This window comes from Notolepis coatsorum (genome assembly GCF_963971535.1).
Source record: "Notolepis coatsorum genome assembly, chromosome: 16".
In the NCBI taxonomy this organism is placed as follows: Eukaryota; Metazoa; Chordata; class Actinopteri; order Aulopiformes; family Paralepididae; genus Notolepis; species Notolepis coatsorum.
In genome coordinates, this window is record NC_140180.1 from 83,359,460 (window position 1) to 83,386,829 (window position 27,370).

At 43.2% G+C, this 27,370-nt stretch overlaps 2 protein-coding genes across 2 annotated transcripts in view; one reads left to right on the forward strand and one right to left on the reverse strand.

Annotated features, from left to right (window-relative positions):
- The window catches only part of ctnna1 (catenin (cadherin-associated protein), alpha 1), a 213,982-nt gene that overhangs the window by 88,501 nt on the left and 98,111 nt on the right, over positions 1-27,370 (reverse strand). Inside the window, exons 8-9 of the mRNA XM_084331643.1 lie at positions 11,366-11,446; positions 10,324-10,476 (exon numbers count right to left, since the gene is read on the reverse strand). Coding sequence (XP_084187769.1) covers positions 10,324-10,476; positions 11,366-11,446 — 234 coding nt within the window. The remainder of the gene's footprint in view (positions 1-10,323; positions 10,477-11,365; positions 11,447-27,370) is intronic.
- Positions 12,436-27,170, forward strand: lrrtm2 (leucine rich repeat transmembrane neuronal 2; the record flags this gene model as incomplete). The annotated part of the gene is made up of 4 exons (XM_084331340.1): positions 12,436-12,555; positions 24,132-24,232; positions 24,638-24,690; positions 25,525-27,170. 4 exons carry the CDS (start codon positions 12,436-12,438, stop codon positions 27,168-27,170), a joined length of 1,920 nt encoding a protein of 639 aa, XP_084187466.1.

Here is a 27,370-nt window from a genome sequence, read left to right on the forward strand (position 1 = left end):
CAGATATGTTATGGTCCTGGGGTCAATAGGAGGATCAATCATAACCTTTCTAAATATATATGCACCAAATGAAGACTGCCCCAATTTCTTTAAAGGTATAGCCTCACTTTTGGCTGGTAACGCCAAAGGAATTATCCTTATGGCCGGTGATTTCAACTGTGTACTAAATCCAAAAGTAGACAAACTGCCTGTAGATTGTGGACCCATTTCAAAAAAATCTAGATCACTGAATGCAATGATAAAAGAATTTGGACTTATAGATGCATGGCGTTTCCACCATCCTAGGCAGAAAGACTTTACCTTTAGGTCTGGGGTCCATGGTAGCTACTCTCGGATAGATTACTTCTGTATTTCCAAGCAAGATATTGACAAAGTTGTATCATGTATCATTGAACCAGCGACCATCTCAGATCATGGACCTCTAACTCTTCAACTTAACCTCAGTACCAATAAAATCTTTAAATATTGGAGGCTCAATGTATCCATGCTGTCTGACTCTCACACACGGGAGAGGATAAGTGAAGAACTGAAGAGTTATTTTGATCTCAACAATAAGGGGGATGTCTCACCATCAATTTTATGGGACGCGGCAAAGGCTGTAATGAGAGGTAAAATTATCTCAATTTCAAGTGCACTAAAGAAACAGCGAAATGAAAAACAACAGAACCTAGAAAATGAGTTAAAAATACTAGAAAGGAAACATAAATTGAACAGAGATGAGGAAGATTTAAAAGCTCTACTAACCTGCAAACAAAAACTAGATGACCTGTTGACATACAAAGCGGAAGGAGGCCTTAGATTTGCTGGTAGGAATTACTATGAGATGGGAAATAGGGCAAGCAAGCTACTGTCATTCCAGCTCCACAAAATACAGTCAAGTCGGATAGTTCCAAAGATTAAACACCCCAGCACACACATGGAAGTAATGCAAACGCAAGAAATTGCTAATGCATTTGCAGATTACTATACCGACCTCTACAAAGCACAGCAATTGGAAAACAAGAAAGAAAAAATCAACAACTTCTTAGATAACCTTAAACTTTCTAAACTATCCCCAGATGAGGCGGATGAGCTAACCTCCCCTATTACGGAGAAGGAGATAGGGGAAACTATTCAGATGCTTAAGAACAATAAATCACCAGGTACAGATGGGTTTTCAAATGAATTTTATAAACATTTCACTGAACAATTAACACCAGTATTAAGTGTAGTTTATAACTATGCCCTATCTGAGAGAGATCCACCAGGAAGCTGGTCAGAAGCTATTGTCTCGGTAATACATAAAGAAGGTAAAGACCCCACAAGATGTAGTTCCTATAGGCCCATAAGTCTCCTTTGCAACGATTTCAAGATATTGACATCTATACTTAAAAAAAGAATACAGAAACATATAATAAAACTGATACACCCAGACCAGACTGGCTTTATCACTGGTCGACAGGGTGCTAACAACATCAGAAGAACTTTAAATCTGCAAACAGTGGCTGGATCTCGAAAAGAACCATCAATGCTTCTCGGCTTAGATGCCGAGAAGGCATTTGATAGAGTTGATTGGCTGTACCTTGAACTAACATTGAAAGGTATGGGATTCAATAACACATTTATAGATTGGATAAAATGTTTATATAAAAATCCTAAGTCTAGAGTAAGGGTGAATGGTCACTGCTCTCACTTCTTTGAGATACAGAGAGGGACACGCCAAGGAGACGTTTTGTCTCCGTTACTATTCGCGATTGGCATAGAGCCACTAGCGGAGATGATTAGATCAAACCCTCAGATACAGGGAATAGATGACCAAAAAGGCATTACACACAAGATCTCGCTATTTGCTGATGACATTTTACTTTATATCAAAAACCCGTTAGAATCAATTCCAAACATAATGATGGATTTAAGAAATTACGGCGAACTGTCGGGTTATAAGATAAATGAGACCAAATCAGAAGCCATGATGATAGTGGGAATATGGCCAACACATCTGAATAGTATAGCACCCTTCCATTGGGCTAGAGACGGATTCAGGTATTTAGGAATCATTTTGACTCCCAGCAGCAATCAGTTATATCAAGCAAACTACGAAAAGTTGATTGTACAAATCAAATCAGACATGGCCAGATGGGACATTTTACCTCTCTCCCTAGTGGGAAGAATAGAATCAATTCGAATGAATGTGCTACCTAGACTTATTTTTCTCTTCCAGTCTCTACCTATACCAATACCTGCCACTACCTTTAAAATGTTAGATAAACTCCTATCCAAATTTATCTGGCAGAAGAAAAAACCTAGAGTAAGGCTTAAAACACTATGTTTGCCAAAGAACAAGGGTGGTCTTGGTCTACCAAACCTAAGAAACTACTACTGGGCAGCTCAATTACGCATACTTGTGCATTGGATACAAAAGGACCTAGATTCAGGATGGGTACAGATTGAGCAAAACTCAATTCCAAAGACCCCTCTCAGATCCATAATATTCCTGGGGAAAGCATACTGGAAAAAAATTAAGATTGGTAACAAATGGATTACAAATACATTAAAGGTATGGGAAAGTGTAAGGAAAAAGGGGGGAGGTCCTCGATCAATATCTAGGGCCATGCCAATAGCAGACAATACAGAATTCCGACCAGCTATGGAGGATGGGGGTTTTAAAAAATGGGCGGATTTGGGCCTGGTTACTATCAATCAATTAATGGAAGGAGACTGTTTTAAATCGTTTGCACAGCTACAGCAATGTTTTGATCTACCTTCGAAAGACATGTTTAGATACTTTCAAATAAGACACTATGTAATGACTCACAGTGAGTGGGAAGCAATTAAGAGACCACCAACAAATGTGGAGCGGTACTTTATTAACACAATAGAAAAAAACTTGATGGAAAGAAAGCAGATATCCAATATTTACAACATGTTACAACTAGACGATCCAGGAGACACCACCTATATTAAAGAAAAATGGGAGTTGGAAGCTAATGTGATCATAGAAAATGAAGAATGGGAGGACAGCCATTCAAGCAATCATAAAATCACAAATAGTCCAATGTGGAAGGAGTTTGACTGGAAGGTCAAGGTCAGGTACTTTAGGACTCCTCAAGTTCTCTCCGGATTTGCTGGTGGGTCCTCACCACTATGTTGGAGAGGATGTGGATTGATCGGAGATCATACACATATTTTCTGGGACTGTCCAAGGGTGCAGACATTTTTGGTGAATATCAAAAATGAGATTAAAACCATTCTAGATCTTGACTTACCTCTGAATCCATCATACTATATCTTGGGATGTATACCGAAAGGCACATACTATGGAGATACGTTATACATCTTGAGAGTGATACTGTTAATAGCAAGGAAAATGATAACTATGGCATGGCTACAAAATCAACCACCGTCAATCAAACAATGGACCAAGAGACTGAGACAGATGTATACAATGGAAGAAATGACTGCACAATTGCAACTGAAAAAAGATATGTTTATGCAGAGATGGTCACATGTAACCTTGTACCTGGAGATACACTAGCATGAGTCTGACGCCCTCTCTCTCTTCTTTTCTTTTTTTGTTGTTCTTTTTTCTTTTTTTTTTTTCTTTTGCTAAATTTATTTTTCTATTTATTTTTTCGTTTCTTATCCTACAAAAAATCAAAAAAAAAATTGTAAAAATCCCTCCCCACTGGGTTGTTTAAGAGGTGTACTCGGATTATACAGCTTATTTTGATTATGCTGAATACTTTGAAAACAAATTGAATAAGAGGGAAGAGCCTGAGTAACAAATGTCATTGAATATGTGAATCAAGTATATTATACTGTATGATTATTGCAATGTGATGTTCATTATGACACAAAATAAAAGAAAGTTAAAAAAAAACAAATATGATTAAGAAAAAAAAAAAAAAAAAAAAAGCGGGAATGCAGAGAGAGAGAGAGAAAGAAACACTGGCACAGTTTTAAGATGTTGCTTTAATGTTCCCCCACAAAGCCGAGGCAGCGCAACAAGATTAGCAATAAAAAGGTGAATTAACCATCACAGCAACGTGTAGTATTTCAGTTGCATACTCCCCTGCCAGCACGCGGCTTCGGCTACCAAGTGAAATGGCGCTGTAATTGCTTTTTAACGTAAGTAAATCACAACGAGGTACAACGATCTCGGAAAATGTTTTACCAGAATAACTTCCATACTGGCACATTTCCTGCCCCCTTTTGAGTGAAGAGATTTCACGCTTCTCAATCAACACAATGTCTAAAGGCAAAGCAGAGACTTGGCACATATTCTATCTCGCTTACTGCCGAGTGCTCCATTGTGATGCAACTAAAGTACACTTCCCTCCCACTACTACACTGATCTCAACTCTCACACTTAAAAAAAAAAGGGGATATTTCACTTTAGTAGAATTTGACAAAGCTCTATCTAAAGTCATCTACTAGTAAGCTAGTGATCACTGCTGTCCCTGTCTTCCGCTGTCAGGCTCCTCATTCGCTTCTATTCATTTTGAGGACCAAGTCTAAATATAATACTACTGAAGTATAAACTGCTGTACAGATTCCAATCAAACAAACAATTCTGAGTCAAGGGTATGCATTTGATTTGGCATTTGATGAGTCTACTAAAAGTTAAATATCCCTTTAAGAGACTGAATGATGTTGATGGGAGTTTGAGAAACAAGGTTTCATTATTGATTATGGTGGCATTCTGTACATGCATGCATGGTACAATAGCACAGGATTACTTAGGTTTAGATATAAAACATGTTAAAAACTGAGCTTCACAGCTAAATGTTTTGGCAAGAGTTGTGTCCACAGACCGATATAAATACACGTATGTGGGTTGGAGTGTCCACAGAAAGATACCATGATAATATACTAGGGCCGTCACTTTAACAAAAAGTCTAATTCGAAATTGTAGACAAGTTAGAATGTGAATTTCAGTGTAAATTTTTTTTTTAAATAACCTAAACCTAAAAAAAAGTCTAAGCTATTTTCAAAGTGTTGGCAACTTTTCTTTTTTTTACCATGGTATGTTTGGTATCATTCTTTTCACCAGTCTCACCTATATGACCTGACCGTTTGTTTATATATATATATAATAATATTATAATAATCAATAATTCTTTTTTTCTCAAATTCTTTTTCTTTTTTCTTTCTCCCTTCAAGTTCCAATCTTGTGTTTTTATGTAAATTCAGAATTAAATTTGAAAATAATGTGACAGGCCTATAATATACACTGTAGTATGTTAATATAATCCCTGAAGACAAATGACCATTTAAGTACAGTTTTGTAGTCAAGTGTGAATGTGATGCATCAATCTCTACTGTCCAACTATGAATGTACTCAACCTCTACTGTCTAAGTATGAACTATGAATGAATGCAACACTCAAACCTGCCATCTTTAGATAATTAGGCTTGAAAACATTGTTCGAGTGAACACTTCAAACTGACTTATAATAAGCCTAATTATCCAAAGATGGTAGGTTTGAGTGTTGCATTGATTCATATGGTCATTAGTCTTCATCAGGATCTGCACTCTAGTTAACCAGACAAATGCATTGTTGGTGATCCTCATAAAACATTTGGTGCCGTTAGCCTCAATCTAGCTTGTTAAGAGTGTTTCAGTGAAGGGCACTGACAAGGCTAAGAAGGCCAAGTGAAAGAAGAAGAAAATAGTACCCCCCACAATGTGATAATTTTATGGACGAAAAACGGAATAAAGAAATAAAAAAAATGTTAAAAGGTATGTGGTTTTACTTTACAGTTTCCCAACGGTGTGTAAAACCCACTGATGCATTCTGCTGTGTGATGTGGAATCTGGGCACTGGAACAAAGCCTCTCGCAGTTGAACCAAATGTACCATGATAACCATGATACCATGAGGGAAGAGCTGTGACATACTTCAGCATGAGGTCCAGACATGAAAACCTTCAGCTTCATAAAGAGCCTCTAATTGCACAGAGAGGAGATTGAAGCTGAAGGAAATAGTGTTGCACTGTACGCATGACACCGGAAAACGCCAGAGTGCATTCCTTCTTCATTTGAAAAGGAAACGTTATTTTAACGAAAAGCCATCTTGACTCGAGGCAGATCAAGGGGTTCCTATGCAAAGCACACAGCCTCCTGCCTACAGAGTGTGTCCATTTTTCTTACATTAGTGTTGAAGATGTCAGGAAAATCTTAAATGTTAAAATCCTTTCGCACACTGTTAACACATTAACTGCCACGGAGTTTGCCCGTCTCATACCACTCTCTGCCACCACTCTAAGCCTATGGAGATGTTCACCTTCTTTGCAGGGCTATAACTTTTTAAATTGTATTGCTAAATTGACATTACTATGGCCCATTCAACATCAATTATCTATCGTTCAGGATGTAGGAACGTTACTTTTTCATTCATAGATTCATACGAAAATACCATCTAGAATATAAATATGTTTTTATCGTTTTCTGCAGTAATTCCTAGAACGTGAGTTATAGGCATAAACGCATATATAGATTATCAACTGCCGTTTGTTGCCGATACACGCTATATAAAAAATTTCAACTGTACATGATCCTAAACCGTTATGACTCATCATGCGCGGATGAACGGGGGGGGGGGGGGGGGGGGGGTCGTTTATAATTCCGTGATCGTCAGTAAATGCTTTATGTAGTATGGGTGATATATTGATCAGAGCAGTTTGCATTAATAATAATAAACATTCACGCTGAAAGTAATGTTACTGTCCTCTTACCGTTCGCCGATGAGACTGGAGGAAAAAGATCCCACTTATTTGACGGCGATCTACTAGATCCATTTCCGGTTTGTATAATAATAATAAACACCCAAATCATATCGATTATTGAGTTATGGCAGCGATCCATATACACGGATGTGTGTCTAGAGTCCCGCAACAATATGTGAGTGCCGGACGCATTTCCCAGATGCACAGAGATCACCAGAGATCCATTTCCGGTTGTAACTCGCCCGATCATCCACCAGGCGGCAGTATTGAAGCGTTGCAGAGTTGTGCAGGCTCCCACTGTATCAGCCGAGGCTGGGTGAGGGAATGGTAGGGAATACCATGGCGAAAAAATGAAATATTATATCAATAACGTCGTACACAGTGGTTTGGCAGATTTAGCATGACCTTGAAACACGTTGTACAACGTTATTGGCGCCCAATGTGTTAAACGGCTATGGTCTTTCATGGGTACAGGCAATGCAATGGACCGGTGATAACAGATGCTCTTTCATGGGTACAGACTCATGGGCGTATATGTGGACATTTCATTGATGAGTCTAGAAATGTAACCCGTTTTCTGATTGGTCCATTGTCAATTGGGGGGCCGTTTTCCCTGTGCAGTCATTTTATATGGTTAAGATTCATCGTTAGTCTTTCTTTGTCATGTAACCCTGATGAAGGCATGTTGCTGCATCACTTTGGTTTTAATTGTATGAATACAGAACACTATTTTTTACATCAACATCCATCGGCCTCCAAAGAGTTGCCGAATTTTTTCTCCCTTGATTTTCATGCAGTTCATGTATCTTGCTTGAAGGACAAAGGTGCGACAGATCTTTTGATTCTCATGGGTACAGGTTATGCAAAGGAACGGTGACGGCAGATGTGACATAATGTATATATTTTCTTCAATCAACGGTGGTCATCATTCGTTTATGGAATTCACCACATTCACTTAAATTATTGAGGTTTGCACAAATTTGTGTAACCCCTGCAGTTTAGCTAGGCAGAGCACATGACGACAATATACCGTCAGCTAACCTTATTACTAGTAACCAGAAGAGTTGCTGGTTCCCGGCTGTATATGTGCAGTGCACTACGCTTTTCTTGCTTCATATCACATCTGGTCCAATTAACAGAGACCGAAACAAACCTTTGATCTCCTGGGCGATGGTTTGTCATGCGCCCAGTAAACAGACAAAGGAAGTTGGACCATTTCAACTACTTTGGGGTTAAGTGTTTGACAAATAAGTCGCCAGATTTGTATGTTTATGTAATATAAAATGCTTTTAAGTCAAATAAAATTACAAGACATACCAGGAGATCGAAAGTTAATTTCAGTCATTGTTAATTTGACCGGCAAACAGGGAACCAGCAACTAGAAGTAATGTTTTAAAGAGATTGAAGCCGTTTGAAATGGCAGAAATTGTGTTTTCAGTTGGGATAGACACAAATTATATATAACTGGAGAGCACTTCACTGCTACCAATCAGTTATAATAGTCAAGAAATCTAAAATGCACATTCTCACTGCATAGTGTTCGTCACAGAACCCTACTGGCAAAACGCTCCCTCTCTTGCTCGCTCTGTCTTCCACAATGCAACTGGCCAGAGGCTGAATGCAGTTCGTTAGACGGCTAATTAGCTAGCTGGTTTGCGTAGGCGAGGACATGACTTTAATAGCATTCTCTGATAAGAGAAATACACTGAGGCACCCTGCTGTGCATCATGTATGTAATATACACTGAGGCACCCTGCTGTGCATCATGTATGTAATATACACTGAGGCACCCTGCTGTGCATCATGTATGTAATATACACTGAGGCAACCTGCTGTGAATCATGTGTGTAATGATTTTATTTTTAAGAACGGATTATGTTTACGCATTTTCTATTGAATTGGCTACATGCTTTTCCATCATACAATTTATTATAGATAGTTAACACCCCTAACACTTCTTAGATTCTATGCAACATAAACAACAAACCACTCAACATATTTGATTGGACTATTAGCACATAAGGATATCTCAATTATATGTATTTCATTATTTATTCTGCTAAAACCCAATCCAATCAGTTGCATGTGAAGATCTTTATGTTGTAATGCATGCTCAGATGGACAGAAAGCACGCATTGCAACCGTCTCTCACTCAGCCAAGCAGTATCCAAGGTTTATGGGGCAGGAATATGTCAGATAATTCTATCGCTAAAAACAATCGCTGCTGCTGCTGCAGTTGACATATTTAATGTGATCCATCTCGGGGCTAATTGAACAGATGTTATGTCCTACTCTTCTCTCCCCAGCGTGCAGTGTGTCAGCGCCAGTTGTACTAAGCAGCCGAGCGTCAGGAGAAGCCTCTTGTGACATCATCTAATGCCAGTTCTGACCCCCCGGTCCTCAGGAACCACTCCAGGGCCCTGGTTCCCAGTGAGGCTTTAGCGGCTAATCCGGCCTCCCCGGAAGCCGCTCGGCCTCGGCTACACCGACCACTAGCACAGGCCGCCTGTGGGGAGAGGTCACTTCCAAATGTCAGCCTGCGACGCTCTCACAGAGACACTCGGGGGACAGACTGCGAGACCACTAATGAGGACAAACTAATGTTTCTGTCAAGTGTTGTCACTGGCCTGAGACATCCCCTGTCCCCTCGGTCTGCATTCTCACTCTTTTCTCTCTCTCTCTCCCTCTCCGCTCTTCCTCAGCACTAGAGATTTAAAAGCCGTGGCTTTTCCACAAGAGCGGTGGAGCTTAAGGCCAATACAAACAGACTGAGAAACTCAACTCTGCACACTGTGGTTAGGCTCAAGCAAGGATCCTAAACGACGATGTTTGAATTTGTGTACGAAGCAACTAATTTGTATTTAATTTAAAGTATAACATTTATTTATCTTAGTAGTGATCTTAAGATGTGAAAATGTTTCATCTCGTCTCGAGTCCATGTGTAATTTCTTTGTTTATGTCTATGATCTAATATGATGTAATGCATGTATGTGATGCAGCTTTTCAGTAACTACTGCAAGCATGAATTAATACAGTCCAAGTCAAGAGGCTCCTCTATTTAGGATATTAAAATGTCAGTGAAGAGAGGAAAAACACCCCTGAAAATCTAAACATCATGGTGGCAAAAAGACACATGAAATAATAGCCTGCTGTTGAGACGATTAATACATTTCCACCCCGAGGCAGCACTTAACCTTTAACCTCGGGCACAGGGTAGTTTCTCTCCTCTGGCTAGGCAGCACTTAACCTTGAGCGTGGGGTAGTTTCTCTCCTCTGGCTAGGTTTAAAATGTGATTTGTGCTTGTGACTGTCCATACCAATGTAACGTGTGTCTGCTCAAACCAGCAGCAATAGCCACCTTTCAATTTACAGAATGACACTATGAAATGCAAGCCCATTGATGTACAAAGAAAGAAAGAAACACAAACAAAACCACAGCTTTGCAACCGTTTTCTGACACTATAAACTAAAGGCTGCATCTCAAGAGGGAACTGGTTTCAGAACAGACGCTTATTCTGGCGTCTGTTAAACCTACAAATCGTAGGATTGAAGGCTACTTTATGAACGTTATCAACCGTCCTAATTTCCCCCCATTTCAAAAACACAGATGGACCTACCTCGATCAGCTTGTTGGCGTGCTCGCGGAACACCTGGGCGTACTCCTTCACCTCCTTCTCGTTGCCGTTCTTAGCGGCTTCGATCAGGACCAGGAGGGGAACGTTGGTCTCCAGGAAGGAGTCGGACACGTGGTCCATTACGGCTTTACGCAGCTGTGGACAGTGAAAACGCACCGTTAAAATACAACGCCCACCCCCTGCACATATACGTGTCACAGCTGACTGTACCATCCACATGTATTCTCTGTGATCTATATGGGATGTACACACTCCATATAACATGCTATAAAAGGTACGTACACACTCCATATAAAATGCTATGGTCAGTAATATGGAATGTGAACAAAGTCAATAACACAATATAGGAATACAGTCAATAATACAGCAGGATGGGCAATTATATACTATGGGGACAGCTGGCCTGAAATATTGGCTGCACAACAGAAAAACGTTATAAAAGGCTCATCTGATCCTGTGAGGAAAACAAAATATATTGACATTTGACACTAAAAGGGGAAAGCCGCTCAATTTAAGAACTCCCGATATGATATTTCCTTGACCTAGGAAAGTTCAATCAATACTTGTTGTGAACACAAGCTGCCATCTCCAGAAACTGGAGAATCACGACTCAAGAGTGTGATGTCATCAGGTATAATGTCTGGAGCTGCTCCATTGGCAATGACTGGGATACTGGTTGTGGAATTAGATGTATTCTATAGTAGTGTCCTCAGTTCTGAAACAGAAAAGGTACCTATGAACTCAGAACATTCCCCTGGGTGCGCTCAGTGTCACCTATAACATCTCTCCCAATTCATCGTCTATGGAGCAGCTCCAGACTCCATACTTGATGACATCACAACTTTAAATTTTGACACTAGTTTTTGTATTTGGAAGTGAGCTGTTCATGTTCACTAATATATCTGGACCGTCTTAAGACCACAGAAATAGCATGTGAATTATTTAGATTTGGTTCCCCTTTAATGGCAGAGAGGCGGGGAGGACGAGAGATGGAGACAGTGAAGAGGAAGAAGACTGAACCAACCTGTCTCCGCAGGTCCCTGGTCTTCTTGGTCATCCGGTCGATGGCTGTGTTGAGAGCATCACTCCTGTCCTTCCGTCCCGCCTGAAACACACATGGGAGAGAGGGGTTGGTGAGTCATAGGAGAGGGGTTGGTGAGTCATAGGAGAGGGGTTGGTGAGTCGTAGGAGAGGGGTTGGTGAGAACATTTTAATCATAAGAAAAGAGGGGAAACAACAATCAAATAAAAGGTAACAGCAAAACAACACTATATGAAGTGGACAGAATGCAAGAATTTAAATTAACCAATCAGCCCGACAACAAACACAATTAGTCTACCTTGTTTCCTCTATGGGTGGTTCGTTTAGTTTTATTTTAAAAACAGGTAGTGATGGCGAGCTGTCTACCAGGTGTAGGTAGGTTGAGCTGTCTACCAGGTGTAGGTTGAGCCGTCTACCAGGTGTCTACCAGGTGTAGGTTGAGCCGTCTACCAGGTGTCTACCAGGTGTAGGGATTAAGGCTGAGACCGAACGTTCGTTCGTTCGTTACGCTGGCATTCGGATTTTAATGAATGGGTAAGAACGTTCACAGGTTGAGTCGAGGTGAGGAGGCGCGTCCCCGCGGCGCTCGCTCAATTATTCAATCATGGCAGCTGCAAGAAGTGGAAAGAAGTCACCTGTGTGGAAACACTTTAAATTAACGGAGGATAAGGCAAAGGCTGTGTGTCAAATGTGCGACAAGCACTTGGCATTCCACGGTGGCACATTGTAAACTGGATCTGGACGGCGGCCCCACCTCCTGAACCATGCAGACACTACTGCAATTTGATACCAAACCAATGAGCGAGAAGAGAAAGAAGGAGTTATTTAGAGCCATATGAAATCCGCGTTCACGGAATCACAGACGGAATCGCGGAATTAACGTATAAAAATTAAATCAACTGCAAAACGTGGAATATTGCAGAATTTGGCCTAATCTGGACTGAAATTCCGTTTTTGGGTGGAACGTTTGGTGCACACGCGACCGGGGAGGTGGGGACGCTAGAGCAGGTTACACACAACACAGCAGTGCTCAAGCACCATGCCCATTACACCATGCCCAAAAGATTCACCGTTTCCAACAACCTAACTCTGAAGTACGGGGCCATGCGGGAGAAAGTCTCCTTTTACATTGACCATGCCACAACGTATGTGGCGATGGAGGCGTACATGGCAGTCACCTGTCATTTTATTTCCAACGAGTGGGAACTACTGGGATATGTCTTGGAAACAAAAGAACTGGAGATAAAACATTCTGGAGTAAACATCGCGCAACGCCTGGGTGAAGTGGCTGGCGCGTATGGCATACCCAACAAAAAGTGAGTGCGTTATATGATATTATGTTTGACTGCTGTCTTTTCCCTTTATTTTCTTCTGAGTGCTTTGTTTACATGTTTACATGAACAGCCACCACTGTAAAAAAAAAAGTTTCACAGATAGACTATGCAATGCCGCCCCCCGTAAAATCTATAATAATAAAATGTATTAATAAAAAAAACGAACGTTCAAACGTCCGTTCGGAAAACCCTGGCGAACATTCGAACCCTATGTTGACCCGTCTACTAGGTGTCTACCAGGTGTAGGTTGACCCGTCTACCAGGTGTAGGTTGACCTGTCTACCAGGTGTAGGTTGACCCGTCTACCAGGTGTCTACCAGGTGTAGGTTGACCTGTCTACCGGGTGTCTACCAGGTGTAGGTTGACCCGTCTACCAGGTGTAGGTTGACCCGTCTACCAGGTGTAGGTTGAGCCGTCTACCAGGTGTAGGTTGAGCTGTCTACCAGGTGTAGGTTGAGCCGTCTACCAGGTGTAGGTTGAGCTGTCTACTATGTGTAGGTTGAGCTGTCTACCAGGTGTAGGTTGAGCTGTCTACCAGGTGTAGGTTGAGCTGTCTACTATGTGTAGGTTGAGCTGTCTACCAGGTGTAGGTTGAGCTGTCTACCAGGTGTAGGTTGAGCTGTCTACCAGGTGTAGGTTGAGCTGTCTACCAGGTGTAGGTTGAGCTGTCTACTATGTGTAGGTTGAACCGTCTACCAGGTGTAGGTTGAGCTGTCTACCAGGTGTAGGTTGAGCCGTCTACCAGGTGTAGGTTGAGCCGTCTACCAGGTGTAGGTTGAGCTGTCTACCAGGTGTAGGTTGAGCTGTCTACCAGGTGTAGGTTGAGCTGTCTACCAGGTGTAGGTTGAGCTGTCTACCAGGCAGAGCATGTGAGCGGAGCGCCCGAGAAATCCGCTCTTCGCTCTAGACGTCTGGTTCCGCTCTCATTCGCACATGTTGGCCCGCCGGCCCAAGTCGCTCACCGCTCACCTTCATTTACGAATCAAGCGCTCCCCACTCAACAGAGCAGATTTTTTAATTTTTTTGGGAGCATGATGTAAATTAGCTTGATTTGACCAAACTACAACAGTCTGCACCCCCTGGGCCCTTAACAATTGTTTGTATTGAGCCGTATTGTATTGTACCCATTCTGCAATGTTAAATAACGTTTATCCATTCAACTAGCTGTACAGTACTAAGATATGGTAGCTAGCCTAGCCGCAATGATATGGTCGATCCCATTCACGTTAGCATGTAAGCTAACAACAGCGGTAGCTTTAGTCTCTCGCTTTTTGTGAGACTAAACTCCGCTCTTGGTGGTACATTGTGTTGATGACTCTGCACCCCCCCCTTAAAGGGGAACTCCAACATTTTGGGAAATTAGCTTATTTAACATCTTCCCTGGAGTTAGACAAGAAGATACATACCTTTTTTGTCTCTGGACTGTGCGTGCATTTTAGCTTTGGGAATAGACACTCCGTTAGCATAGCTTAGCTTCATCACTGGAAGTGAGGCAGGACAGTAGCCTTACAGTGCCTTACAGTGTATTGCAAGGTCTGACATTGACCAAACTTGATATGCATGACCTTGGTGGGCTCTAGGTCAACTCCTGAAAAGGGGGTCAATGTCAGACTTTGCAATCAAAAGTTAGGGGGCTAATAACCCTTGCCATAATTTCAGTGCGCCCCCTAACTTTTGATTGCAAGGTCTGACATTGACCCCCTTTTCAGGAGTTGACCTGTTTGTTTCTCACTGAGAATAAATGTTGCGTTCAGTCACCCGAGGTGATTTAAAGATGGCAGATTCTACTTTGGACTTAGCAGGATGTGAGTGACGGTTCACCCTTCTCATTGGTTGAAAATGGCCTTCATGTTTGTACATCGCCACCTGTTGCTTTGGCATTGTACTACATGTATATTACATCAGTTTCTGTGTGATCGTGTGCACTGAGCGGCCCGGAGCGGCTTGGAGCGGAGGAGAGCTCTCGCTCCGGAAGTCGCGCAGACCCATTTTAAAACCCACTCTGTCGCTCACTTCAAAACCACCCGCTCCACTCCCTGCTCCGCTCCCGCTCACATGCTCTGCTACCAGGTGTAGGTTGAGCCGTCTACTAGGTGTAGGTTGAGCTGTCTACCACAGTTGTTCCACAGTTGTACACCGCTATATGTAATTGAATACTACCCCTTGTTGGTATGATAGAAAGGAAGATGTAGATTGTTCAATTGTCTCGTTTGGCAAGAATAAATAAAATAAAAATGTCTTACAGAAATATTGTTGTAAACATTCTGGTAAATTGATGTTCTGAAATGTCACCTTATAAATAAAAATACATGTGTGTAGGTAGGATGCCAACATCAGAATAGTCAATATTGTAGGTGTATGAAATAAAGATGCAGATGGTTCTCTCGACTTTGAAGATGTGACTAGTCTAAGAAAGCTTTTTGGAGTTGTATGGAGTTTGTGGAGATATGTGGGGTAAGTGGTGGCCCAGACAACACTGCCATTTCCCATTTCCTTTAGAGAGAAGTCAAAGCCACTGGGGTGTATTCAACGATGTCTGAATAAAAAAAACATTCACAGGTAGATTTTCAAAAGAAGGCAAAGTGCCATGTGGACGTAAACGCACCAGATACGACCTCTCTGATGTGCAAATTCAGAGTGAGGATCCATTCATGATCTGCCACGCTTTGCGCTTGGCACAGCACTCCGCCATTCTGCTTGCTGCGCTCCCGTTATTATGTAGTTTAATGCATGGCCGTACAACCGCATCTACTCGATTAAATATGCTATATTCATCCGGGAATTCATTCAACAATATTTCCAAAAAGTGTCAACAAAGTCTGAAGGCTACAAGATAATCCCTGTTAGTTCTTTGTTCCAGCAGGTTTCATATATGCATATCAAAATGGTTTTATTGATTCCCTTTGTGGAGTTTTCAGCACTCCAGACATGAGAAGCTTCTCTTTCTGGCCCTTCCTCATTTTCTAATCATGCTCACAGGTGGCAAAAAAGCCAGGGAGGCGTTTGATGCGTTTCCCAGGCGCCGACTGGCTGCTGGATGCAGAGTGGACGGCTTACATTCTTTTGAAAATAGATCCCCAAAATGTAGCTCTCCACTACACCCGCTACACTCAAAATCGGAACTGTATTTTTCTACCAACAGAGTTATAGGTCTGTTGTTGTGCAGCTTTTCTTTAACTGTGTCAGGACTCTGAATGGCCTGTAGCAATTTTTTTTGTGGACTCCCCCAAATGAGAACAGCACCGTTTCTTTATGATCCGTAGTGCAAGACTACATTTGTAACATTTGGGTCCTGGGCTGGGACGGTTTAAGAGCCTCAGGTTATGGTAAACGAGAGGAGAAATTAAGTTACTTTTCTATTGACAAAAGGAACGTTAGGAACTTTCCATAAAAGAAAGCTTTCAGAACCTCAAGTTCCGAAATGGGTTGTCGTTTCCGTTTTTTCAAGTCATAAGTTTGGAAAAGCAAAGAAAAAATTACAGTTATGCTGCTTACATCATTTTGCATGTACTGTCAATATGTGACAGTACCGTCTTCCCACGGTTCTGTTGTGATCATAAGCTGTCAAAATGTAATCGGCAGTAATGTTATACAGCGTTTCAATGTTTCTCAGTGTTGAGAGGTACAGCAGACTTGAAAATGAAAAGCAACATAAAATAAATATGTTGCGCGGAATTTGCAAAGAACACTGGACATGTTAAAGGAACACTCCAACATTTATTTTTCAGAAACGAAGATAGATACCAATTTCCTCTCCGTGTGTTCAGTAGAGCTATCCGACTGCAAGCTAGCCTAGCTTAGCACAAATCAATGGAATCGGGATACAGACCAGCTAGACTAGCTCTTGGCCAAAAACACCTCTCCCTGAGTAGTAAGCTAGGCTAGTGGACTGTATCCGCTTCCATTCATTTGTGCTAAGCTAGGCTGGCTTGCAGCTGGATAGATTTTCTACTGAATGCACAGAGAGGAAATTGGTATGCATCTCCTCGTCTAACTGTGGAGAAGACGTAAGCACATAATGTTAGCGTGTTCCTAGTGGAAAAGGGCCATTAGGGATCATAGATAGAAAAACAGGATCCCAGGAAGAGTCACCGCTCGCATAGTAGCAAACAGCCAAACTAACAATAAACAAAATAACCAATTAGAGAGCAGTTAGTGAAGAAGATAACGGAGTGACAGATACTTTTATCAACGTCAAGCAGGACACTGTGGCAACACGACCGGTCATATTTACACTCTTTCACCCTAACCCCCTCATCATCCCACTCAGCCATGACAAGAAGTGGGAGGCAAGCAAAGGGTTACATTGGCTGCACACGGCTTACACTGTTAATTATGTACAGTAAAGCTGTGCCACCGTTGGCAGAGATGCCACGGATTCCTGGGCCTTTCCCCGAGTAACATAGCTAAGCAGCCGCCCAAGTCCTCCTCGCCAGCTACAGAGTGCTGTGTGGGAAGACCAGTTCAGTCACCCCCCAAACGGCTCATGTGCCACTGAAGGGTAAAGCTTTCAGCGAAAAGGATTGCGGGTAACAGAGACTAAGGAAAAGGAAGAAAGTGGGCGGACTCTAGGCCATCCCGTGCCCAGCATGCTGCCAATGTGACTGGCAACATGGCAGCATGTGAACCATGTTGTTGGCATTGACCTGCCCCCACCCCCACTATCCTTTACCCATAGGGGGGGGTGCACATGGTTGGAGGCCAGAGAGCTCCATCGCTACTAATCCCTTCTGATATTGGTGCCGCTTGGTTGCAGTCGTGTGGCCGTGCTCTAGTCCTTCCCCGGCTCTGCGCGCTCAATCTCATTTCATTCATGCCTGTATTTCATTTCATGTTCATGCCGGAGGTTCTGAAGCACTTCTTCACCAGCTTATTATTATGGAGGTGGTTTTCTCTCGAGTCTCTCTTCTCTACTAGTCTCCCTTGGGGCAAATTTGAGAACATCACTTTTCTACCACTGAAGTAGACCACTGATTGTGGGCAGTAGGGAAAAAAGAAATACCACAATATGGACCTCCCACGCCATATATAATATATATGTACGTATTAGGGGTGGGAATCACCAGAGGCCTCACGATACGATATTATCACGATACTTAACACTTTGAGTGCCACGCGTATTGCTTATCTTTACCCCTAGAATGCCAGCTTTATTATAGCTGTTGAGACATGGTGTGGCTCATTTTGACAAACATTACTTGTAGTGCAAGATGGGAATAGTTTGTTTCACACGCTGTAGTTTGTAGTTTATTACACGCTAAACATCGCGCATTTCCAAGATAATCCAGTCTTTTTTCATTGATCGCAAGATAAAAGGTGGTATGTGCAATAAGCCCAAACCGTTCTGGCTGATCCCCTGAAACCCCAAATAAAAAGGTATATGACATGTATATATGTACCTTCACAAAATCATCAAGGGGGGGGGGTCGTTTTAACTCAAAGCTGTGATCGTGTTTGCCGACCATGTTTTTCGTCCGGTTAAACACAGAACTGTGATCGTTAGAAAAACACATTTCAGATTCGGTAAAATAGACATAGAATGTAGCCAGAAGGTATTCCAAGAAGAAGAATTCCAAGTGATCGCACCGTCATCGTGATTACCAGTGTATGTCTATACACGCTTCGATGGTCAAATACGCTTAGGCAACGGAATTTCGAGGAGTGTGAATTTCTGTTCCAGCAGGAGGAGGAGGGGCCACTAACCAAGGAGAAATGAAAGTGATGCCGAGTATCAAGGCCAAGCCATTGCCGTTCAGACACGGACGATACTGCCACCTGGTGATAGTCGATCAGCATTGCAGTTCTAGTGTGTGGGGATGTGCCAAAATGATGCAGATCGCTCCCAGCAAGTCTGTAGAGCAGGGATCAAAGTAAAAAGATCAAACGACCCAAAAACGTAATATCTAGTTTTTGGCACTCAACGCTTGTCGAGCAAAAACGTAATATCTCGTTTTCGACACTTGACAGTGTTAAGTCACAATATGATAGTATTGAGATTCAAAATATATTGCGATAGGGGGGGCGGTCAGGTGGTGTAGCGGAGATTGCGCTCGTCACCAATGCAAGAGGCTGTGGTCTAGACTCCTGGAGTCAGCATTGCCTCTGGCTTGGGCTGATCGCTATACTAACCCATTTGGCTGGGTTAGGGGGAGGGAAGTCACGGGTGGGGATCTGGGGTTGTGGACAGCGACGCCTACAGGTCTGGTCTGGGCGCTTGCTCAGCGAGAGACAGGACTTGATGAAGGCAGCGTGACCTCCTAAAGCTTTGGCTCCTCTACAATACGCTTACCTAGGATTTGACTTGATTCAACAACAAAGCAGTCGGGGCAATGGCAAGCCGAAAACGGTCGAAAGTGTAGTTATTTGAAGTTGGATTTTTTTTTTTACGACTGAGGTAGGTAGATTACATTTTTAGAGACTAAAGTACCGAAAAAGGGTACCGTTGGGTACCGGTATCGATTCACAGGTACCTGTAGCATGAATACTTTCCCTAAGGGGTTTGTACTTCCGCGTTCGGTTTGCGCAATCTGATTGGCCACTGACGTTTCTGGTCATGTGACATGTGCGCCAATAGAGTGACGGCAAGTTCTGCGCCTATTTCCGGGTATAACAGCCTGCAAACTACCTAACGCCTAGTTTATCACTGGTTAAGCTTAGGCGACTCTTTTGAAGTTGGTTACGGTTAGAGTTTGGAATCAGGGCTGGTGTTCTATCGTCCTGCTCTAAGACAAACTCTAACCATAACCAACTTCGAAAGAGTGCCTAAGTTTAACCGGCGAAAGAACTTGCCGTCACACGATTGGCGCACATGTCACATAACCAGAAACGTCAGTGGCCAATCAGATTGCGCAAAAGTACAAACCCCTTAGGGAAAGTATTCACGTATCGGTTCAAATGCGAACGGTACCCATCCTAACCACTAGTACGTATGTACGTGTGTGTGTGTGTGTGTGTGTGTGTGTGTGTGTGTGTGTGTGTGTGTGTGTGTGTGTGTGTGTGTGTGTGTGCTTGTTGGCAGATGTGTGGGTTAAAAGGTGGTTTGGTTGTTGAGAAAAACTGCCACAGGAAACATCACAACCATCATGGGCGAAACCTCAAGCCCCATTTTTCTACATCCCTTCAATTTGTGTAAAATGTAGCAGTTTGAGTGATTTCTCTGCAAACTGATGAAAGTAACTCACCAAGAAGGAGACCAACATCCGCAACAACTTGTATTAACCGTGTATTGTATATAGTGCATTTGTGTATATATATATATATCAAATATTTCAGAGAAAAAAATTAAAAACATGATTCACTAAATAAAAAAAGTATCTCAAAATAGGATAGCATGCCATATATATATATGTATATATATATATGTGTGTGTATATATGGATATACTGCCCAGCCTCAGTGGGCAGATCACGTTTATTAAAAATGTACTAAAAGACAGTGGAGCTCTGGTATTGATCCTACCATGGCCAGTTAACTTAATTGGATGTCAAATAAATATCTTCACTCAACATGTATTTTTTTCCTCTTTAATGGTGCTGTGAGATTCAGATCAGGAGCGTACAGGAAGCCAATTCTGGGAAATATACATCAGGGGCCGATTGAGACATAACCCGTGCCCCCCCTTCTGCAGAGGAGTCCCAGGGGAACGTGGAGCCGATCACAGTAAAACGGGAGAGACGAGGGCAGCGTGCCAGAGTCAAGTGACCCAGAAAGTCACAGCCAGATGTGTGTTCCAGCTCCATTAAAGACCCAGCAATTATGTTGTGTATTAAGTAAAGGAGTGACAATGAGACATGTTGGTAGTTTTAGAAAGTTCTGAGCGCTTCCAACTGAGGATGACATAATAGATGAACACAATGAAAACTATTATATTGTTTCTAGTATAGTGTTAGTAATATACTATGTTAATATTAGGGTACCGTTCACATTGGAACCAATACCGGTACCTGGGAATCGATACCCGACTGTACCTTTTTTCGGTACTTTAATCTCTGTAATAACGAAAATGTTATTTCAGTTGTAAAACTGAATTAAAGTCTAAACTTCTCCATTTCAACATTGTTATCACACCACACAAACTAAAAACCATCCCTACTTCCATACTTCCATCTCCCAAACCGTTCCAACATTATCTGGCCATATTTTTACAATATTTCAGCTTATGAAGTTAAATGTTCATTAACATCAACTATCCAGCTCTCGGAGTGTGAGTGAGTGTGGGTGTGAGTGTGAGAGTGACAGTGAGAGTGAGAGAGAGGCTCACCCACATTAACACAAAATAGTTTTTCACAAAATCACTATTTTCCTCAACCAAACCAAAATCAATATACCAATAGGAGATTTACAAGCTATGAAAAAGCATGATAATGTACTGCATATGATGTACCAGTAGGGCACTGAAATGTATTACTGTTACCATGGCAACCATAGCTATTGATACATATGGCAAAAATCACAAGCAATGTATAATTATTACCATTAATGGTTTCCCCTGGCAATTAAAATGCCTCAAATAGCCATTTTATCATCCTAGGCCACGCGTGCATACACATACACGTACACACACGTACACACACGTACACACACACACACACACACACACAGGGTGTAGAGATAGAGATAATGTCTGGAACAAATGCAAATGCTACTCATCTTTGAATGTCCTGTAGCCTACTCTTCTTCATACTTGCATTTTCATAATTTAGTTTTGCCCGTATAGCTCCACGTTAGCTTCCCGACATGATGAGTGTACACAGATGCCAACTCAAGATAAATATTGGTAGTTCACTCAGATGGAGGAGAGGGAGGGGGGTCTCAGATTTCCACAGGTCAGTCCTAACTAACTAACTATACTGCATGGTTATTTGTGTTTGGTTCTATATTTTCTTTCAATTGGTAGGCTAACGTTAGCTCTGATTCAGCCAGCTACCACCTGGGACGTAAGTAGCTGGCCAGCTAACCAGCAAACTGTTATCTATCTGTCCATCGTTTATGTTACTCATTTTCACTGATTTAATAATACAAATCTTACAGTCGTTATTCGGTCATGTCAAATTCTGACGTTTGATCCGTCACTCCGTCACTATTCGCTACCTTATAGTTGTGCGATGCTCTGTTGCGTCGTCTGTGTGTCAAGTGCATGCACGCTGTAAACAATCCCACTGGATTCAAAATAGTGAATTTCACCATTAAATGTTTGCACCCCTGAATATAGTATAGTAAGTTTCCCAAACAATTTCAAAACATAGTAACATTGATACTAAGAAAAGAAAATAGTAGGGATGTCTGATATTATCGACCTACCGATATTATCGTCCGATATTGGCATTAAAATGTAATATCGGAAATTATCTGTATCAGTTTTCAACAACAAAAAATAACAAATGTTTAAACATTTATTTAACCTTTATTTACACAGGCAAGCAAGTAAGAACAAATTCTTATTTAATTTATTGTCAAAAGTATACATAATGTGTTAATTCCATGACAAGAGATATGTAATGTTAATTGCCTGAAATTATTAAACAGTTTTGGGGGGGAAACCCTGCATATATTGGTATCGGAAATTAAGAGTTTGACAATATCGGTATATCTGTAAAAAAAAAATGCCAATATCGAACATCCCTAGAAAATAGTGTTACATATTTCACATAAAAAGCTTGGGCTGAAAAATTACTCACTCGATATTCAGCAGGCACATTATGCAAGGGAAGTTTTCAATGCAACCTATTGCCAATTCAGATGAGATTCTAATCCAAGGTTTGCATGAGGCAGAAGCTGCGTCTACGAGCCAATGCCAAGAAGGAACTGGTTGAAATATTAATTTAGTACATGGCATTAACGCAAAGTGATAATCATTACAACTCCGCAATAACAGATGAAATGAAAACGGGGGTGGGAGTGGGCGGGGGGTGGAGCGGGGGCGGGAAACTCCTCCTCCAACAATCACAACAAATCAAGTTCAAGTATCATGTAGGTCATGAACCCTGTTGTGTCGTCCGAAACGATAAACTACCGCCTGATTTCAATCTCCTCTGTGTGTTGTGTGTGTGTTGTGTGTAATAGCGGCAGGGAGGGGTGGGGGTTGGCTTCCATAGTGGAATGAAACACCTCCGTCTCTTTCTACAATCTAGTCTATTGACACTTTGAATTCCGGTCCACTCTGAACACATTCCCATAAAATTCTCCATTAAGGCAAGTCGGACAGTATTTAACCCCACACTCTTTTGTGTGTATGTGTGTGTGTGTGTGTGTGTGTGTGTGTGTGTGTGTGTGTGTGTGTGTGTGTGTGTATATATAACGGATGAAAGAAACATAAATGTTAATTCTTGACAGATGAAAAAACAATGAACTTAAGATGTTACACTTAACATAATTATGTGTAAAGTGTCGATAGTCAAATCATGTCTTAATAACACCACAAATCAAAATCCACCTCCCTCCTCGTTTAGCCTAGCAACAAGGACATCGCCATACGTTGTCAACTAAAGTGCTGAATATTATGCTGATGACTTGGATTTTTACCTTAGAGCTTCGCCACCAAGATATGAAAGATTCACAGCTACTTTAATGTAACGAGGGGAGCAGCTGTGATTCATCACATGACTCTGCTCAAGAATTAAAGCATTGCACTCAAGATCCATGAATTATGGAAAAACAGCCAGAGACCCCCCTGTTAGCATTTCTATAACATACCTGGCTCCTGGCGTATGGCGCTGGAAGTACCCCCTATCTTAATGTTGTCTGGGGGCTCGTGAAAGGGGCTATTTTCTTTGCTAATGTTATTTTTTGGGTGCCTGGTTTACACGTGTACACAGCAGACCACAGAGACAGCAGAAGGCGATGCGGAGATTTACAGCCATGGTTCATTTCAACAGTAGGGCTGCTGCCGCAACACGTTGGACATATCAATATTCTGATGCTGACGAGCCAGTGGGAGGAGAAGCTCACAAGCACTGTGTACAAGGCAGCGAGCGAGCAAGAGAGAGTGATAGAGAGTGATAGAGGTAGAGGTAGAGGGAGAGGGAGATAGAGGGAGAGAGATAGAGATAGATAGAGAGTGAGAATGTGTGTGTGTACGAGAGCCGAAGAGTGAGAAAGAATGTGAGAGTGAGAGAGGGGAAAAAAAAGAACGAGAGAAGAAAGAGTGGGGAGAGAGAGAAAGAGAGAACGAGAGGGGGGGTGCGAGAGAGGACAGCGAGAGAGAGAGAGAGAGAGAGAGAGAGAGAGAGAGAGAGGGAGAGGGAGGGCGAGAGCGAGATAGGAAGAGGGAGCGAGAGAGAGAGAGAGAAACAGCACTGATGATCGACGCCAGGCTGCCACCACTCTGTAGCGGTGAGTGGCTGCAACAAAAGCACAGAATAACATCCTTGACTCTCTGCTCCGTTTTCTCCCCCTCTTCCCCTGCGTCTCCGCCAGCAGACGAGCGGCTCCGTGGCGCCGTGCTGCAGAGGGTCCACACTGAGACGGAGAGCCGGGCGACGGGAGCGGGGGCTTCTGGCTGCCATCAACAAGTTAGGGTCGGAGGACCCCAAGCCATGAAAGGCAAAAGGCTCAGTCTTCAATTAACCGACTGAGCTGACATCATTGCGGAGGAAAAGAACACGAGAGAGAGAGGAAGAAGAAGGGGGGGGGGGCTCGCCTCACCAGGGTTGTTTTGGATGCAAATTATCAACTTAAAATAATTTTTTAAGGATTCCTGGGAGGGAGGAAAAAGATGCAATCTGTCTTTTAATCTGGGATTAAAGAAAGGACAAAAAAGGGGGACTAATAGGAATCAACAACAACCTAGGACATGGAATTTCTGATTTTTTTTCAATTGGGAGGGCTGAGTACCGCTTTATTTCAGAGGAGCCCGATTCCTTTAGTGTTTACTCAAAAGGGCTTTCTCCCTTTGGATTTCTGTTCCATCTGGCTGCTCCAAGAGTCTGCGGAAAAGGACAGTTGAATGCAGCCTCCGATGTGCACAAAAGAATGGGTAAGTTAGCCTCTTTATCTGGGGGGGGGGGGGGTGGTTGAGGAATGGGGGGGTCCGGACCTGAATAGGGATTAAGAGCGAGTAGGGGAGGAAGCCGAAAGCTAAAAGGGTATGCAGTCGTGTCTATTTACTTCCAACTGTCCATAATTTTCCCTTTACCCACTGAGAATTGAGTTATGCATTCATGAATTCATAGGAATATGTATTTCAAACTAGAAGAATATAAGCTTTTAAGTGACGGTACGCTGCCGGTTTTAATTGACAGACTCAGAAAATTGTTTTAGTCCGAAAACGGAAAAGCATCTCACTGCCAAAGCACGAAAAACGACAAGACAGCGGCAAAATGAGGGACCTGCAGAAGGCATTTGATAAAAACCCAATTACATACCGTTGCGTGTCAAAGACAATCTGCTGTGCATACAGGGCGAGTGCGAGACAAGTAATTTATATATTTGCGTGTTAATGACTGTGCTTATTATTAGCACTGTATGTACCCACGACCTCTCGATTACCAACGCTCAGGCAATCATGCTCATATGCAATGTGAACGAAGTTGACACGAAACACATACTGAGAGGATGTATATGGTATAGAGAGATAAAGAGAGAGAAAGAGTGTCCGTGTGTGTGTGTGTGCGTGTCCGTGTGTGTGTCCGTGTGGTGTGTGTGTGTGTGTGTGTGTGTGTGTGTGTGTGTGTGTGTGTGTGTGTGTGTGAGTGTGAGTGAGAGGAGAGTGCACATAGAAACGGCAACATGCTACAAGGCATCAGTAATAAGTGCTCCGAAATTAGGTTTTTCCTCCACAGTTTATTTCTGTATCTTTGAACCCACCCAGGTTTCCATTCGAGGTGGCCATTGGTGGTACCTGCACCAGCGGCACTGTGTCTGTGTGTGATCGGCATGCTGCTGTGCCTGCTGCCGCCTGCCTCGTGCACAACCTGCCCCCAGAAATGCCGCTGCGAGGACCTGCAGTTCTACTGCGACACCCAGGGGCTCCAGGCGCCCCCAGACGGCGTGGACAAAGGCGCGCTGGGGCTGTCGCTGCGCCACAACAGCATCACCGAGCTCAGCCCCGACCAGTTCTACGGCTTCAGCCAGCTCACCTGGCTGCACCTGGACCATAACCAGATCACCACGGTACAGGAGGATGCCTTTCAAGGACTCTACAAGCTCAAGGACCTCAACCTAAGCTCCAATCGCATCACCAAGCTGCCCAACACAACCTTCATCCACCTCATCAACCTCCAGATACTGGACCTGTCCTTCAACCAGATGACTGCGTTGGAACCAGAACTGTTCCACGGGCTGAGGAAGCTCCAGATTCTACACCTGCGCTCCAACTCGCTGCGCACCACCCCGGTCAGGGCCTTCTGGGACTGCCGCAGCCTGGAGTATCTGGGCCTGAGCAACAACCGCCTCCGGAGCCTGGCTCGGAACGGCTTCGCTGGGCTCATTAAGCTCAGAGAACTCCACTTGGAACACAACCAGCTCACCAAGATAAACTTGGCCCATTTCCCTCGCCTGGTTGCCCTCCAGTTTCTCTATCTGCAGTGGAACAAGATCAACAACCTGACATGTGGCATGGAGTGGAGCTGGAGCACCTTGGAGAAGCTGGACCTAACGGGGAACGAAATCCGTGTCCTGACACCGGACGTGTTTGAAACGCTGCCGAACTTAAAGATCCTGCTGCTGGATAACAACAAACTGAGCAGCCTGGATCCACAGGTCATGGATATGTGGCGGTCCCTGGGCACCGTTGGGCTGTCCAGCAACCTTTGGGAATGTACCAAAAGGATCTGCTCCCTGGCCACTTGGCTGAGCACCTTTAAGGGAAGGTGGGAACATTCCATCCTGTGCCACAGTCCTGAGTACGCCCAGGGCGAGGAGATACTGGACGCCGTTTACGGATTCCAACTTTGTCAGAATTTTTCGGCACCGGTCGTACAGACGATTAGCGCGACCACAGACGCCACTACGACCCCAGAGGTCACCAGCTCCATGTTTGGAATTATACAGCAGACCCCCACGCAGGACTATGCAGAGGATTCTGGGAGCTTTACGATGGTCACAACGACGACAACCACCACTCAAACGCCGCGCACCGCTCCAGCCGCTAGCACCGCTACGCCGGAGGGACCGGCCGTCACAGACGACTTCTCTACTGAAACAGACAATACCGTCCTCACGCATAGGGTTATCATTGGAACTATGGCCCTGCTCTTTTCCTTCTTTCTCATCATTTTCGTTGTGTACATCTCGCGGAGGTGCTGCCCTCCCACGCTGCGCCGGATACGCCACTGCTCAGCGATCCAGAACCGTAGACAGATGAGGACCCAGCAGCGGCAGCCTATGGCAGACCTGGCTACACAGGTACCCTATAATGAGTACGAGCCCAGTCACGAAGAGGGGGCACTCGTCATCATCAACGGCTATGGGCAGTGCAAGTGTCAGCAGCTGCCTTATAAAGAGTGTGAAGTATGAACTCCTATTTATTCCTACAGCTTATGGTTTTGCCATTCCACCATTTCAGATGATACAGGGTTTTTTTTTCTCTCCCCCCTCCCCAAGTTTATATAAAAAGCATAATTTCTACAAGTGAGAGCTGCAAGAATATATGAGAGCTGTTGAATGCTGAGATGACTGGTGGTGGACTAGGACAGTGTTTTAGGGATGATGTAGAG